Below are 18,320 nucleotides of genomic sequence, written 5' to 3' on the forward strand. Positions count from 1 at the left end.
AGACACAGTGAAATCGGAGGTCAGCAAGAGGAATGCCAAGTGGGAGGACGTAAAGGAACTGAAACTATACTTTGACAGGAAGAAGTGGTGAGTGCTTCTATACAACACCCAGGAAACTGGAGCTGGAAAATGATGAATTCTCCAGGATACTCACTTGCCAGCTGAGATGCAGTCCCGGTCCCGTCGTTCCCGTGGAGCTGTTGGATCATTGAACGACACAGCAGAAGGATGTTCTGTATGGCCGGTAGCAGCAACGCCTAGGAAAAAATACATTTCTGTAACTCCTAATATTTGCTCATTATTTTTATATTGTGGTAGGTTATCAGTGTCCTTAGAACTAAACCTACTACACAGAGAGGTAGCGTTGGAAAACATTGAGACGAAAGAACGATATAGAAAGGACAAAGAAGAGAACTACCTACGTAAATTCTTAATTTCAACTGACTATCAGTTAAGTAATATGTGGTTGCCAGCCATTAAGGATTTACACACATCCCTGTCCTTTCTATATTGTTATTTCGTTTCAATGTTTTCCAAATTTGTACGTTCGTCATCACCAGTTGGTTCATTTCAAGGTATAGGTTATGTGTTATGTCATATTGCAGCTTAATGTTGTCATCAGCTCTCGCTTGGAGCGCTGTGCCTGCATTCAGCGAGCCACCTGGTGACGAACAAGTGTACCACTACAATTGGCCAACGGTAAAATATTCTTAAATTCAAACCCTCCTTATTGTAGAAGATTTCCTTGGGAACAGTCGAGATTTTTCTTCTGAAGACGCAGAGCGAAGTTCTCTACGAAACGTAGAGTTTCACCCTGTTTTCTTGACACGTCATAAGGCCAAAGGCCCATTTCATGTCTATAAATAAATCTTTCTATAGGCCTATATGACATTTGCACTTGTTTGTTTGTTACTGTTCCTTAGAATACATTATCTGCTCCTGGCCAAAGAGAATGCGTTACCTCCTAGGTGGCCCGCCCCACCCCTTCAGGGTGGGGAATGAAAACTTTAGTAGATAGATGGCATTATCTGCTTGTCCTCATCTTCATCTTCCCCCTATCCCTGCTACAACCACCATAACCACCACATCGGCGTATACCCCTTCCCAAGTTCCTGTTACTACCATAGTCATGTCTCATCCTTCCCCTATCATGACGTCATCCCTTCTTATCCTTCCTGCCTTTGACCATCCTCAACAGCAGAATATAACCCTCCAACGGCCTGAAGAATTTACTACCACGCCATCAGTCACTGAAGCTTCCGCCGACACCGTACGACAGCCATCGCCACCTCAATCACCTACCGCCCTGCCACCAGTTTCAGCTGTGTCATTCGTGGCGTCGCTCCCGAGATCTCTGCAGATGGCATGCTTCGAGGACTCCGCATGGAAGGCTTCCCCGTTCGCCGAGCTTTCCGAATCTACAACGCACATGCGCCGACATACCTCGTACGCATCCATCTCCCACATCAAGAAGACGTCGATCACTTTATTGCCCACGGAGCACGCTTCTATGGCCGCCAATATCACGTTGAACCTTCTCGCTCCCCACCCCAACCCTTGACTCATCCACCCATCCGTCGCCACCCCCGGCCGGATCCTCCTCCATACCAACCTAGTCATCACATCCGTTTTCATCCTCCCCCACCTGGTTTCTTTCCCCCACCACCACCAACATCTGACCTTTTACGACTCCTTCTAAATTCCCTCGCACATTACGCTTCAACATTTCACATCCTTGCCTTTCACCTAGCTCGCAACACTCCCGTCTAAATCTCCAAATTCTTTTCCCTCATTAAAATCCTCACTTTCTTTCATTTTCCCAGCCAAGAGGCCTCCACGGTACACCTCACACAATTTATTCACTTCGTCCTTCCAAATATTCTTCCCATCACACCACCTTTCTCCACACAACTCTGGCCCGAGAGACGGCGTCACGTTCTCAACAACACAACATTATCTGCTTACCAGGGCAGTGCGGACAACAGTTGTCTGGAGTATGTATTGGCTCTGTACAGTGGAGCTCGGAACATGTCTGGATCTCACACAACACCAATCCTTCCTGGAACAGACACAACAGGCAATACTAATTGTCTACATCAGCACCATTCCTTCACATAATAGACATAACAGGTAGAACCACCAGTAGCAAAGCTGAAATTTCCCAAAAATATTCTGAAGAAAGAAAAGCAAATGACTTATTTGAATTTGGTATGCTATTAGAATAAGGTAGGGAAGCCTTACAGAAAATAGGTGCCAAGAAGTAGACAACAGGAAGAGTCTGGGAGATGTACCAAGGGGGTGTTAGTTGTGTGAAAGGAGGAGGTGAGAGAACAGACTGGTTTGAGTAAAAGCAGTGGATTAAGACACATTTGATCTTCATAGTAATGGACGAGATAATGAGAAAAGTAGCAAGGAAAATTGGGGAAGGAAAGATGAATGTGACGATCTTTGCAGATGACCTGTCAGTCTGGGAAGAAAAGGAAGAGGATATCCAAGAACAGTTACATGCATAGGAAGATGAGGTGGAACAATATGGAATGAAATTTAATGCCAAAAGGAGCGAGGTAGTCAACACAACTAGAAAGAAGGAGAGACCTACGAGAGGGATAATTCATGGAAGGGAATAGCTTAGGAAGGTAGAGAGTTTGAGGTACCCGGAAAGCATCCTAGAGGAAAGTGGAAGAATTGCTACGGACATAATCGAACCTGGAAGTTGAGCAGGAGCATTCCTGAAAAGTGTCAGAAGCCTGGTTTGGAACAAGTATGTCCCTCAGAGAAGCAAGAGAGTGATATACAGAACGTACCATGTATCTATTCTGAAAGTTGTGTAATGAGGCAGAGAGCTGTGATTAGAATACAGGCAAGTGAAATGAAATTTCCGACAAGCGGGATAGGAGTGACAAGAATGGATATGATGAGAAATGAAAGGGCTAGGGATATAGTGAAAGAAGAGCCACTACAGAACAGGACCGAGCTCGATAGCTGCAGTCGCTTAAGTGCGGCCAGTATCCAGTATTCGGGAGATAGTAGGTTCGAACCCCACTGTCGGCAGCCCTGAAAATGGTTTTCCGTGGTTTCCCATTTTCACACCAGGAAAATGCTGGGGCTGTACCTTAATTAAGGCCACGGCCGCTTCCTTCCACTCCTAGCCCTTTCGTGTCCCATCGTCGCCGTAAGACCATCTGTGTCGGTGCGACGTAAAACAACTAGCAAAAAAAAAAAAAAAAACTACAGAACAGGATAGATGCATCTAGACTTCGATAGTATAGACACATGAAGAGAATGTGTATATTCCAGGAGGATGCACGAAATGGAGATAATAGGAAAAAGACCAAGAGGAAGACCAAGAGACAGGTGGATAAAAGAAGAGGGTGTACACAGAAGAGGACAGGACTGGGCAAGAGTGAAGAGGGAGAAGTGGTGGGAAGACAATAGGAGATTTTTTTGGCTATTTTGTGGAGATAGTGGGTTCGAATCCTACTGTCGGCAGCCATGAATATGGTTTTCTGTGATTTCCCATTTTCACACCAGGTAAATTCTGGGGCTCTACCTTAATTAAGGCACGGCTGCTTCCTTCCAACTCCTAGGCCTTTCCTATTCCATCGTAGCCATAAGACTTATCTGTGTCAGTGCGACGTAAAGCCACTAGCAATAAATTTAACAGCTGATAGATGGAACCGAGTGGCAATTGCAAACAAAACAAAAAAACAAAAAAAAACCTCTGATTCTACAAATCCACCTGATCACTTCTGATCATTTCCATGCAGTGTGGCATTAGGCCATCATTTTTACTATTTTTCAAAGAGTTTGCGGGGTCCCTGAAGGCCCCAACGTTATGCAGGACTATTACTGTGTAGTAACAAGAACAAGTAAAAGGCAGAGATTCTGTAATAAAACACGCATCATCTTCTATGAAGGACTGGTGATGTCTTCAATATACCAGGTGTATACATAACTTTTTGCCAGTTTTTTGTGGTAAAAAACACGTAATTTTCAAGGGAAATTAATATTTTGTTTATTCAAAATATTGACCATCGGCTTCTACACACTTCGCCCATCTTTCACGTAAGTTATGAATACCATGCCAGAAAAACTGCTTATCTTTTGCGGCAAACCATTCGTCGAGCCATTTTTCAGCTTCCTCGAAATTGCTGAAGTGCTGCTCTGCGAGCGCTTGCCCCATTGATGCAAAGGGGCGATAGTCAGATGGGGGGCGGTACAGCGGGTGCGGAAGGATGTCCCAACCAAGCGATTTCAAGGTGTCTTCACAGGTTTTGCTGTGTGAGACGGCGCATTGTCGAGTGACAAAATCACTTTGCCATGCCTTCTGGCCCATTCCGGTCATCTTTCGATCAATGCATGATTTAAATTAATCAGTTGTTGGTGATAGCCTTCTGCATTAACGGTTTCGCCGGCTTCAAGAGTTCGCTCTGGTCCCACCAGACATAAAGCATGGTCTTCTTGCCGAAGCGATTTGGCCTTGGTGTTGAAGGACCGGCTTCACCAGGTGACAGCCACAATTTTCTCTGCTTCGGGTTTTCAAAATAAACCCATTTTTCGTCACCCGTCATCATTCAGCACAGAAATGATTTTCTTTCGTGGTGTTGATCCAGCACTTCATAAGTGACTTTGCGATTTTCCATTTGCCCTTCATTAAAATCGTGTGGGACCCATTTACCGAGTTTACTGGTCTTCCCCATTGCTCGTAAACATTTGCTGATTGTTTCTTCTGACACATTTATTGCTTGTGCCAATTGCTGTTGAGTTTGAATTGGGTCATCATCCAGTAACGCCTGCAATGTCCGGCTCCATGGCTAAGTGGTTAGCGTGCTGGTATTTGGTTACAGGGATCCCGGGTTCGATTCCCGACAGAGTCTGGAATTTTAACCATAATTGGATCATTCCCCTGGCACGGGGAGTGGGTGTATGTGCCATCTTCATCACGTCGCGCAGGTCGCCTATGGGAGTCAAATCAAAAGACTTGCACCAGGCCATACGGCATATCATTTCAACGCCTGCAATTGCTCGTCTTCGCACTTTTGGTGGTCTACCACGTTTAAATCAATGGAGCGTGTTCACCATGTGGTTCTACCAGCAAACGATGGCTTTCCACAGTCTTCTCCTTTTGATTAAATAAAAAATCAATGCGTGCCGCAAATGTCCTTTTGAGGCACAAACGTTGACATGATCACTGAACGATACAACACAGTCGCTAGTATTTGGTGGACTCGACTTGTGTTTGTTGGTAGGTTAATGTTAGACAAACAAACTGACGTATGTGTCAAATTAATACGCTGCGTACTGTTCGCTGGCGCCATCTCTTAGCGAAGCCGGAATAGACTTATGCATACACCTGGTAATTTTTAAACCAAGACCGTCCCTCCCTTTCCACTAACTTCCCTCCCTATCATAATACCGTAATTACTTGTACTCTAGGTCCGCCTCTGTGGTGTAGTGGTTAGCGTGATTAGCTGCCACCCCCGGAGGTCCGGGTTCGATTCCCGGCTCTGCCACAAAATTTGAAAAGTGGTACGAGGGCTGGAACGGGGTCCACTCAGCCTCGGGAGGTCAACTGAGTAGAGGTGGGTTCGATTCCCACCTCAGCCATCCTGGAAGTGGTTTTCCGTGGTTTCCCACTTCTCCTCCAGGGATGCCGGGATGGTACCTAACTTATGGCCACAGCCGCTTCCTTCCCTCTTCCTTGCCTGTCCCATCCAATCTTCCCATCCCTCCACAAGGCCCCTGTTCAGCACAGCAGGTGAGGCCGCCTGGTACTGGTCATTCTCCCCAGTTGTATCCCCGACCCAAAGTATGAATCTCCAGGACACTGCCCTTGAGGTGGTAGAGGTGGGATCCCTCGCTGAGTCCGAGGGAAAAACCGACCCTGGAGGGTAAACAGATTATGAACGAACGAACTTGTACTCTAGTAATATTCTTTTATACTGCAATTTAAATCATACACCCTTTTCTTTAAATATTACACTATTCATCTCCTAAAGGCACTACAGCAGTTTCACTAGAATGTTGCAAGTTGTCTTACCTGACACTTGCATTGGATGCACTGGTTGGGTCCGTTAACCTTCATGCCAGTCGAGTTGGATGGAAACCTCTGCCCGTCCTTGTAGATGTTTCCGTTGTGGACGCAGGCCACCACATCGGTTATGGAGGCTTTGTTTGGCAGCCGAGACTCTGTCAAAATATTTCAGTTGTACGATATTAAAATATTTCACTCTTATATTAAATATATTTATTTTTAGAAACGATACCATTTCTAACAACTAAAGTTATGGATACTCTAACTGAAAAGAATAATCCTTTCCCAATACAGCACAGGTAGGTCCTTCTATACTTAAGTGATTTCTTAATAAAATTATATCGAGTTCTTGATGGCAATTTTATTTTGCTTTGAACTTAAACTTAGAACTCTCCAATTTTAACTTTAAACCGTCAACTTTTTAACAATTAGCTTTAAAGAGAACAGAAATCGAGCAGGCATGGTTGGATGTAGGTGTTTATATAAGGAAAGATGATCTTTATTGGGGTAATAACATCAACGGGATTATAAAAAAAGAGTACAGATCTCTGCACATGGTTATGAGAGTGTTTAAGGGTTGTGGTAAGGATGTAAAGGTGAGGGCATATAAATCTCTTGTAAGACCCCAACTAGAGTATGATTCCAGTGTATGGGAACCTCACCAGAATTACTTGATTCAAGAACTGAAAAAATATCCAAAGAAAAGCAGCTCGATGTGTCTTGGGTGATTTCCGACAAAACAGTACTGTTACGAAAATGTTGCAAAGTTTGGGCTGGGAAAACTTCGGAGAACGGAGACGAGGTGCTTGACTAAGCGGTATGTTCCAAGCTGTCAGTGGAGATATGGCGTGGAATGACATTAGTAGACGAATAAGTTTGAGTGGTGTCTTTAAAAGTAGGAAAGATCACAATATGAAGATAAAGTTGGAATTCAAGAGGACAAATACGTGCAAATATTCGTTTATAGGAAGAGGAGTTAGGGATTGGAATAACTTACCAAGGGAGATGTTCAATAAATCTCCAAATTCTTTGCTATTGTTTAAGAAAACACTGAGTAAACGACATAGGAAATCTGCCACCTGGGAGACCGCCCTAAATGCAGACCAGGGGTGATTGATTGACATAGCAGGGCAAGTTGGAGAGGGAAGTGATGTAAGTGCTAGTTCCATCAGCTGGTGTGACAGAGTGAGCAGAGTAGACAGTGTATGCACTGTCGCTATGAACAACATTGATTTTAGCGCTGACCATCATTTAACACATGGGTATAATATACGTCCAATAGGATAAAATGAATTGAATGAAAACCTACAACCTTTTTTCCAGTCAGTGACCGGACTCAGCGAGGGTTCCCACCTCTACCGTCTCTTGGGCACTGTCCTGGAGCGTGAGACTTTGGGTCGGGAAGATAGAACTGGGGAGGATGCGGCCTTACCTGCTGTGCTGAACAGGGGCCTTGTAAAGGGATGGGAAGATTGGAAGGGGCAGGCAAGGAATAGGGAAGGAAGCGGTCGTGGCCTTAAGTTAGGTACCATCCCGGCATTTACCTGGACGAGAAGTGGGAAACCACGTAAAAGCACTTCCAGGATGGCTCAGGTGAGAATCGAACCCATCTCTACGGACTAGACCTCCCGAGGGCGAGTGGACCCCGTTCCAGCCCTCGGACTACTTTTCAAATTTCGTGGCAGAACCGGGAATCGAACCCGGGCCTCCGGGGGTGGCAGCTAATCACGCTAACCGCTATACCACAGATGCGGGCATTTAAATTACTTTGCAATGAATAATAGAAGGCCCAAGTGTACAGTAGTGCGCATGCGTGAGCATGTGGTTGCTTACAACCAATCAGCAACTAGAACCATGTCTTGGATTTCTGGTCTGTTGATATATGTGAGGCCAAGGGCGAGCTAATGGTTGGGAACACATCGAAGGCAGCAGTCGGGTCGTCCCCAGAGGAGAAACTGGAGCCATTGCCCCAGCTGTCTTAAATACAGGGAGGACTCTTCGTCGGTTTATCCAAAACATATTGTTGAATCTTACTGTGCGGGTTGCCTAAATCACGGGCGCATCTTTCACTTTCAGTCCAACCCTTGAACGCAGTCCTTCACTTATATCGTATAATGGCATGCATTGTGCGAACTTGAGACGGGTAACCAAGGCGGAGCAAAATGTGCCTTCCTGCATTTGCAACCACCATCACGTATGAGTGGAGCGTGTAAGCTAAAATGCCCGAGTTAGCTGCAATTCGTTCGACAGGGCATGTTCGAAGCGAAGTTTACTTGACTATCAGAGATGACTTTACTTGCTTTTCTGACGTTGCAAGCAATGTGCTTCATCCAGATATGAGTAAGCCCTTGTTTACAAAGAGCAAAGGCCGGAAATTCGTAGGTATAAAAGGATGATGGAATGGTTGTAAGTTTTTACACTAGCCAATCCTTGGATAGAAAACCTTCAACAAAGAGAACTTTTCCCTTAATTTTGAAGTTTATACTTAACTTTAGTCCGCCTCTGTGGTGTAGTGGTTAGTGTGATTAGCTGCCACACCCCGGAGGCCCGGTTCGATTCCCGGCTCTGCCACGAAATTTGAAAAGTGGTACGAGGACTGGAACGGGGTCCACTCAGCCTCGGGAGGTCTAATCAGTAGAAGTGGGCTCGATTCCCAACTGAGCCATCCTGGAAGTGGATTTCCGTGGTTTCCCATTTCTCCTCCTTGGAAATGCAGGGATGGTACCTAACTTGAGGCCACGGCCGCTTCCTTCCCTCTTCTTTGTCTATCCCTTCCAATCTTACCATCCCTCCGCAAGGCCCCTGTTCATCATAGCAGTTGAGGCCACCTGGGAGAGGTACTGGTCATCCTCCCCAGTTGTATCCCCCGACCCAGAGTCTGAAGCTCCAGAAAAATACCCTTGAGGCGGTAAAGGCGGGAACCCTCGCTAAGTCCGAGGGAAAAAACCGACCCTGGAGGGTAAACAGATAAAGAAGAAGAATAAGAAGTTGAAGAAGACGGGCACAATACTGTAATACTATGCTGAACTGAATAAGATCGAATTACTTGCAATATAGCAAGAACACATTTGCAAGTTCTATTTCGCTATCAGTATTTAATAAACTATAAGAACAGTTAACTTATTTCTTAATCTGTTTACCCTCCAGGGTTGGTTTTACCCTCGGGCTCAGTGAAGGATCCCACCTCTACCGCCTCAAGGGCAGTGGGTTGGAACGTAAGAATTTGGCTCGGGGATACCACTGGGAAGGAGAACCAGTACCTCGCCCAGGCGACCTTACCTGTTATGCTGAACAGGGGCCTTGTGAGGGAATGCAAAGATTGGAAGGGATAGGCAAGAAAGAGGGAAGGGAGCGGTTGTGGCCTTAAGTTAGGTACCATTCCGGCATTTGCCTGGATGAGAAATGGGAAACCACGGAAAACCACTTCCAGGATGGCTGAGGTGTGAATCGAATCCCCCTCTACTCAGTTGACCTCCCGAGGCTGAGTGGACCCCGTTCCAGCCCTCATACGTTTTTTCAAATTTTGTGGCAGAGCCGGGAATCGAACCCGAGCCTCCGCGGGTGGCAGATAATCATGCTAACCACTACACCACAGGGGCGGACTTATATAATAATATGCATTTTATTTACATCAACGTGAAAAATAAGCAGTCTCCATCATACACCCCACTCCCCCTCCCTCCCCTTCGCTTCCCTGATGCGCGATAGCGGCTTGTGCTCTGGCTTAGCGAATACGGCGAGTTCGTCAATTTGAATCGCGCGCCCGGAAGTGTAAAGTAATCTTCTTTCCTCGAAAAAGAGTGGTACGGGTTTGGAAGGGGTCCACTCAGCCTCGGGAGGTCAACTGAGTAGAGTGGGATTCGATTCCTACCACAGCCATCCTGGAAGTGGTTTTCCGTGGTTTCCCATTTCTCGTCCAGGCAAATGCCGGAATGGTACCTAACCTAAGGCCACGGCCGCTTCCTTCCCTCATCCTTGTCTATCCCTTCCAATCTTCCCATCCCCACATAAGGCCCCTGTTCAGTATAGCAGATGAGGCCGCCTGGGCGAGTTACTGGTCATTCTCCCCAGTTGTATTCCCCGACCTAATGTCTCACGCTCCAGGACACTGTCCTTGAGGTGTTAAAGGTAGGATCGTTCGCTGAGTCCGAGGGGAAATCAAACCTGGGTGGTAACCTTAAATAGAAATAAAGTATTATTATTATTATTATTATTATTATTATTATTATTATTATTATTATTATTATTATTATTCAGCTATGTACAGATATAAGTTACTTGGTGGTACATTCATGTCGAAATAGAGGCAGAAATATTTTTTTCTACCTATGGCACCAAATATGCCTTTGCCGGCGGGATGTAGTGTTTACAGTGCACTGTGTCTTCTGGTAGAGCCTCCGTGGCTGAGGCGGCAGCGCGCCAGCCTCTCACCGCTGGGTTCCGTGGTTCGAATCCCGGTCACTGCATGTGAGATTTGTGCTGGACAAAGCGGAGGCGGGGCAGGTTTTTCTTCGGGTACTCCAGTTTTCCCTGTGATCTTTTATTCCAGCAACACTCTCCAATATCATTTAATTTCATGTATCAGTCATTAATCATTGCCCCAGAGGAGTGCTACAATCTTCGGCAGCCGGCACAATTCCTATCCTCGCCGTTAGACGGGGGCTTCATTCATTCCATTCCTGACCCGGTCGAATGACTGGAAACAGGCTGTGGATTTTCATTTTTATGTCTTCTGGTATGGGCTTGAATAAATTTGTTACTTTCATTGATCTGTCTCAGCCCCATCTTTGGCTTTAACAATATGAAAGTGACTGAGGTATGAGCAATGGTAGTAACACCATTCCTTATGCAGCCAGTCCCTGTTATGAATGGTGTGAAAATATCACTCATGGAGTCGGTTGGTGCATGCATTTCAGAGGGCTTGGGAGACTGATATGTAATAGCAACTTGTGGCTCAGTGGGAAATCAACGGGAAACTATCTCACTGTTCATTTCCCGAGTATGCCTCTTCAGTAACGCTTCGGTTATCATTACAGCTGTTGGCAGGGCTATGAGGATCAAACCAGCATTCGGGTTGAATACCGAAGACCCCAACTACAGTATGGTTCCAGTGTATGGGACCCTCACCAGGATTACTTGGTTCAAGAACTGGAAAAAATCCAAAGAAAAGCAGCTCGATTTGTTCTGGGTGATTTCCGACAAAAGAGTAGCGTTACAAAAATGTTGCAATGTTTGGGTTGGGAAGAATTGAGAGAAAGAAGAGCTGCTCGACTAAGTGGTATGTTCCGAGCTGTCAGCGGAGAGATGGCGTGGAATGACAACGAATAAGTTTGAATGGCGTTTATAAAAGTAGGAAAGATCACAATATGAAGATAAAGTTGGAATTCAAGAGGACAAATTTATAGGAAGGGGAGTTAGGGACTGGAATAACTTACCAAGGGGGATGTTCAATAAATTTCCAATTTCTTTGAAATCATTTAGAAAAAGGCTAGGAAAGCAACAGATAGGGAATCTGCCACCTGGGCGACTGCCCTAAATGCAGATCAGTATTGATTGATTGATTGATTGATTGATTGAACATACAGAGCACCAAGTAGCTGAATGCGCCCCTGTGTCAGTGTAATAACGGCTCCGTTACAGGTTGAGAGAGTTTATTTCAACAGAGCGGGTTGTTAATAGCATGGAATAGCCATACTCTCTTCACGCTTAACTTGTAGATTACCCACACGGCATCTGTCGTGACAACGCGAGGTAATCCTGTGAACTGCTGAGCTTCCAGGAGTTGCATGCCATGCCACATGTCGACACGTCATGTTCTCGTAATTAGATTATATTACTCTCATCTCGTGGAACTTGACTCGCGAGCGTGGGTTTGTTTGTAAACACAGCGTGGCACGAGAACGAGCTCTTGGCACGACGACAAAATAGCGGCACTCATGTTATCTGTGCTTCTTATACGGTCCAAACATTTATGAGCCATGGGAGGGGCTTGTTGTCATGGTAACGGGGCCATATCGCCCACGTGTAACCTGTATACAGGGTGTAACATAACTATACCGACAAAAATTCAAGGCTGATCTTCGTGTTTTGTTAAGAACGATGGCGCAATTGGATTGGCGAAGATAATTTTTATTTTCGAAAAAATGAGGTTGCTTTGTTTTTTCCGAGCGCACGATCAAATTGACGAAATTGCAGTATTTCCTATGCCAGGGAAGGGAAGGGGAGGGAGGGGAAGTGGGAAGTGGGAGACAGAGGTAATGCGTGACACACCACACAGTCCAACCAATGTCAACTGTTCATCGAAGTCGGAGGGGGTCACATTGAGCATTCACTGTAATCAAACCATTAGACATATTGTTTCCTTCGTTCAGTATGTCATTCCATTTACAATGTTGTGAGTGAAGGTATACACAATTGTGGGGAAACAGCGTTGCATCTCCGAACAGACGAGAGGAGAAACGGTCTGGTGCACTCCTTGACTGACAAGTGTGTCTTAATTACAGTGTGTTCTTGTACTGTGTGTGCAGTTACGTCTGTTTAATAAACGAACTGTGGATATATTGCCTGTAAAAGACAAGGACGTCCGCCTCTGTGGTGTAGTGTTAGTGTGATTAGCTGCCATCTCCGGATGCCCGGGTTCGATTCCCGGCTCTGTCACGAAATTTGAAACGTGGTACGGGGGCTGGAACGGGGTCCACTAAGCCTTGAGAGGTCAACTGAGTACAGGTAGATTCGATTCCTACTTCAGCCATCTTAGAAGGTTTCCCACTTCTCCTCCAGGCAAATGCGGAGATGGTACCTAACGTAAGGCCACGGCCGCTTCCTTTCCTCTTCCTTGTCTATCCCTTCCAATTCTCCCATCCCTCCACAAGGTTCCTGTTCAGCATAGAAGTTGGGGCCGCCTGGGCGAGGTACTGGCCATCCTCCCCAGTTGTATCCTGGCCCAGAGTCTCACACCCCAGGGCACTGCCCTTGAGGCGGTAGAGGTGGGATCCCTCGTTGAGTCCGAGGGAAAAAGCCAATCCTGGAGGGTAAGCTAATTAAGAAAGAAAGAAAGAAAGAAAGAAAGAAAGAAAGAAAGAAAGAAAGAACAATAATTATTAACAATGCATTACCCATGTTTTCTTCAGTTTGTCATGCCATTTACAGCAGTGCTTCCATCATTTTTGTGGACTACCATTTTGTCGATCAGACACATAGGACCGAACATAACATACTTGACCGAATTTTTCACACTCAGTAGTAGTATGCAACACTGCTTCACAGGAAGGTTTGGTGGTTTGCTTCTATACCCGGGCTTCGACCACCTTGATTTAATTCCAGGGTCTTCATATTCGGTCATACAGAACTCTATTCGCGTTTACCTTAAATCGGGCCTGAATGCCCGTCTGCCTATGAGTATATATATATATATATATTACTTTTATTGTGTATTTGAGCTATATAGAACCTGAGCCCGACCAACAGCCACGATAATTTAAAATTGCATAAATGGGAATACTTTGCTAAGGCTGTAATAGTTTCCAGAAAATACTTGGATCTGAACGTGCCTGGTGCCCGGTGACTCAATCCTCAGTAATATTGCATAGAGCAGAGTTGAATGCTCTGTTCCTGGAGATCTGTAGCAGTCGTTGACCTCAATTCTGAGAAGAACATCTTCGGTGGAAAGTGCAGCCACGCCCGCCCCTAGCATACCGCCGGTACGCACACGCACAGCATGCGACAACTTGCGTGACTCTCCCTTCTTCAGAAACGACCCTACTACCTATTGGAATTCCAATACTAAATAATTTCGATTTTCCCTGAAGGTCAAGACCAGTGCTACCAATATTCCAACAAAGAAAACAGCTTGTCTACCACATAGAATTAGTTTCGAATTACTACCATTCCTCACCTCTCGACATATATTCTTCTCCTTCTTCTTCTTCTTCTTCTTCTTCTTCTTATTAGTATTATTTCTTAATAAGTTTACCCTCAGGGTTGCCTTTTCCGTCGGGCTCTGCGAGGGATCCCACCTCTACCGCCTCAAGGGCAGTGTCCTGGAGTGTGAGACATGGGTCGGGGGATACAACTGGGGAGGATGACCAGTACCTCGTCCAGGCGGCCTCATCTGCTGTGCTGAACAGGGGCCTTGGTGGGGGATGGGAAGATTAGAAGGAATAGGCAAGGAAGAGGGAAGGAAATGGCCGTGGCTTTAAGTTAGGTACCATCTCGGAATTTGCCTGGAGGTGAAGTGGGAAACCACGGAAAAACACTTCGAGGATGGCTAAGGTGGGAATCGAACCCAACTCTACTCCTTTGACCTCGCGAGGCTGAGTGGGCCCCTTTCCACTCCTCGTACCACTTTCAAAATTTCAATGCAGAGCCGAGAATCGAACCCGGTCCTCCGGGGATGGCAGCTAATCACAGTAAGCACTAAACCCCAGAAGCGGCCTGTTTTATGGCCGGGGATCGTCTGAAAATTTGCGTCACGAACTTAGACATACAATATGCTTGACGCGATGTTACTTAGCAACCGTTGTTCATTAATGATTCCTGGAATGTCCTTCTGGGAACCGGTTTCTGCCTTAAAGTACCTATACACACTCTTCGATTTTTCACTAAAATTTGTATGGCCACCAATTATGCTTGCCATCATGTTATCCTTAGCTGACTTCTTTGCTAGATTCAATTTCCTAGTAAGTTCCTTCAATTTTTCCTTACTTCCACAGCCGTTTCTAACTCTATTTCTTTCCAACCTGCATCTCCTTCTTAGTCTCTTTACTTCTCTGTTATAATATAGTGGATCTTTACCATTCCTTACCACCTTTAAAGGTACAAACTTATTTTCACATTCCTCAACAATTTCTTTAAACCCATCCCAGAGTCTGTTTACATAGATGAGTGATTATATTTAGATTATATTTATAGCATATAAATAATGAACCGTCATATTCTATTTAAATTGCATGTTTTGATAATATAATATAAATATTCATTTGAGATGTCGGACGAGGTATGCAGGGCTCAAGGATGACTACACTGGTGACCCTCACTTTGGCGGATCACTTTTCCGGAGTATGCGATGGACCTCTATAGCATGTCCAATAAGTCTCATGTTTTCTTTTTTCGTTGTCTCACTCGTTCGCTGAATGGTCAGCGTACTGGCCTTCGGTTCAGAGGGTCCCGTGTTCGATTCCCAGCTGGGTCGGTGATTTAAACCTTCGTTGGATAATTCCAGTGGTTCGGTGTCTGGGTGTTTGTGCTGTCCCCAACATCCCTGCAATTCACACACCACACATAATACTATCCTCCAATGCAACATCACACAGTTACAGTTACCTACACATGGAAGATGCCGCACAACCTCATCGGGCTTTACAAGGGCTGCACTCGGTCAGAAGTAGACACGCGAAATTATTACACGATTCTTTTTTCGTTTTTTCGGTTTTTTAAAGTTCCATTTATTAACATAATATTTCTAATATTCATTTCAGGCCATTCTTTCTTTGTTCAATCCCAAAATCTTTTAAGGATTAAAATTGGTTTATGATTTTTTCCGGACACTTCTTTACGAGAATTTGTCTTTTATAATTATGTTCTAGAAGCCAGTCAGTGAGTTGTGAAATGGTTAAGTCTGATAGGTAAGCTGAACGTTTCTCACTCACTGTTGTTGCCAAGAGGGCTGTTCATTGAAGGGTGTTTCACCGTACAAGGCAGAGATAGATCTAGGGAGGAAGGAGGGAAAGTTACTGAAAGGATCAGAGAAGGAGGAAGGGGGAGGGAATCCTCATTGTTATAGTTACCAACGAAGGAAATACTAACTAAGCTTACCTTGGTTCAACTAGAAGTAATTTACTCTAATATCTACTGTATAAGATCGAACAAACAAGAAATAATAACTGAACGGCAGAGCTGTCAGTGAAGATGATTTGTAGCTTTTACTACTATCTGTACCGTTCAGCGTGTCTTACAGCAGATTAATTATAACCCTACTCCTATCTGGTTTCCTCATACAAATGCGTCCATCTGACATCTGATTATGAGAAGTGGGTTCGAAGATTGTCAGTGTGATGGAGGACACATCCTTACAAATAATTACACAGTACCTACATACGATGAATCATCTAATATATTCACCTCCGAAAACTCGTATGTATGTATGTTCACACCTCAGCCCGGAGGCTGGTTGGATCCTCTAACAATTCCACCATTAACTGCCATAAATAGCCTAGCATCACTGAAGAGGCCTACTAGGGAAATGAGGAGTGTGGTGGTTTCCCGTTGCTTTCCTCGCTGAACCCGAAGTTGCTATTTCATATCAGTATGCCACGCTCACTGAAATGCATGTACCAACCGACCCTATGAGCGACATTTTTCACACCATTCATAGCAGGGACTGTCTGCAGAAGGAATGGTATTACTAATATTTTCTTTTTTAAAAGTTGCTTTAGTTCACACGGACGCAGATAGGTATTAGGACGACGATGGGACAGGAAAGGGCTAGGAGTGAGAAAGAAGCGACCGTGGCCTTAATTAAGGTACAGCCCCAGCATTTTCCTGGTGTGAAAATTAGAAACCATTGAAAACCATTTTCGGGGCTGCCGTCAGTGAGATTTGAACACACTATGTCCCGGATGCAAGCTCACAGCTGGGCGCCCTTAAACCGCACGGCCAACTCACCCGGTGAGTTAGAAGGAAGCGGTCGTGGCCTTAATCACGGCACAGCCCCAGCATTTTCCTGGTGTGATAATGGGAAATCATTGAAAACCTTTTTCAGGGCTGCCGACAGTGGGGTTCGAAGCCAATATCTGCAGAATACTGGATACTGGCTGCACTATCGAGCTAGGTGCATTGCTAGCATCACTCATACCTCAGTCACTTTCATATTGTCAAAGCCAAGGGTAAGACTGAGACATATCAATGAAAATAACTAAATTGTTCTACTGTAGCCCGCCCCAGAAGACAAGAGTGCATTGTAAACACCAGGTCTCGCCAGCAAAGTCACAGAATACTGTTAAATCTGTTTTAACTCTCAGTGATGTTAGCGCTGATCTGCATTTAGGGTCTCGCCCAGGTGGAAAATATGTTATCAGTAGGGCACGGAGTTTATGATCTAAAAATGTATTAAAATATGATAATAAATATGACTTTAAAAAACTTTGGTCACATTTTCGAAATTTTCAAAATTTTGCCGCTGCTTAAATCAACACTATATTGTCAATATACTTTTAAAATCTAGAACGTTCATTGGTAATAAATTAATAATAATATAAATTTTCTTATTATATTTTGAATTTATTTAATTACTCTCGAAGGTAGCTCTCGACTCTGCACAGAATGAAATAAATGTCACATAGGAACGATCTTCTATGTTCACGCAACATTGTCTTGTTACGGGAGAAATACGCTCAACGTTGCAGGTTGATATTGGGCCATATTTGAAACACGTCAGATCATTAGAGTTCAATTGAGGCTCACCTTTCTGTTGCTTTATACTCATTATATGTGTCTTTCTATACAGCTTCCCTCCTAATTCACATACATATATATTTTTGTAAGAAAGGTAATGTAAGAAATTACAGACAACAATTAGGAGATGTGAAAAATCCGTATTTGAGACGACTGCAAGCAGATACGCAAAAATGGAATAAAAAGATAAAAATACGACAAAAAACGTGAAAATTCACAGGAAAATATGACCTTAACATGAAAAATTACGAGAAAATGACAGAAAACGTTAAGAAAGCCAAAACATGACTTGATATAATCCGTGAAAATTGCATAATTTTAGTCACCGTGTAGTTTCCATGGAGATAATATAAAGAAAAAATATATGTAAGGAAATACAGAGGTCCAATGATACTGCCTTGCGGGACTCCCGTCTTAATCGTTACAGGATCAGATAATATGTCACCTACTCTAATTATCTGAGGTCTCCTTCATAGAAATTTAGCCACTTCGGTCACTCCTTTTGTCTAGTCCAATAGCTCTCATCTTCGTCAACAGTCTTCTTGATTTGATCTGCCTGTCAAATTTGCAGTACTTTCGCAAAATATCAGTATCTGCCAAGATAACGGTACGAAAATTATTTTAATGGAACTACGTTGTTTCCTACACCTGACATTAGAGCCGTGTACTTTGTAAATTCAAGGGTGTGATTGTTTTCAATAAACGACAAGTATTTTTCGAGAAAATGGAATGTCTTCAAATGTCTCTTCGTTCGCCAGCGCTGCACTAGTTGGCCAAGGTACGCGCGGCGTGTGAATTCTGAGCCTGTGAATTGCTTTACACGACGTACTGTACA

At 44.4% G+C, this 18,320-nt stretch overlaps 1 protein-coding gene across 1 annotated transcript in view; it reads right to left on the bottom strand.

Moving 5' to 3' along the window:
* The window catches only part of LOC136879377 (chordin-like protein 1), a 209,255-nt gene that overhangs the window by 41,096 nt on the left and 149,839 nt on the right, over nt 1-18,320 (bottom strand). Inside the window, exons 4-6 of the mRNA XM_068229025.1 lie at nt 6,041-6,189; nt 1,966-2,059; nt 155-257 (exon numbers count right to left, since the gene is read on the bottom strand). Of these exons, the coding sequence (XP_068085126.1) occupies nt 155-257; nt 1,966-2,059; nt 6,041-6,189 (346 nt within the window). The remainder of the gene's footprint in view (nt 1-154; nt 258-1,965; nt 2,060-6,040; nt 6,190-18,320) is intronic.

Source organism: Anabrus simplex, chromosome 8 (assembly GCF_040414725.1).
Source record: "Anabrus simplex isolate iqAnaSimp1 chromosome 8, ASM4041472v1, whole genome shotgun sequence".
Classification (NCBI taxonomy): domain Eukaryota; kingdom Metazoa; phylum Arthropoda; class Insecta; order Orthoptera; family Tettigoniidae; genus Anabrus; species Anabrus simplex.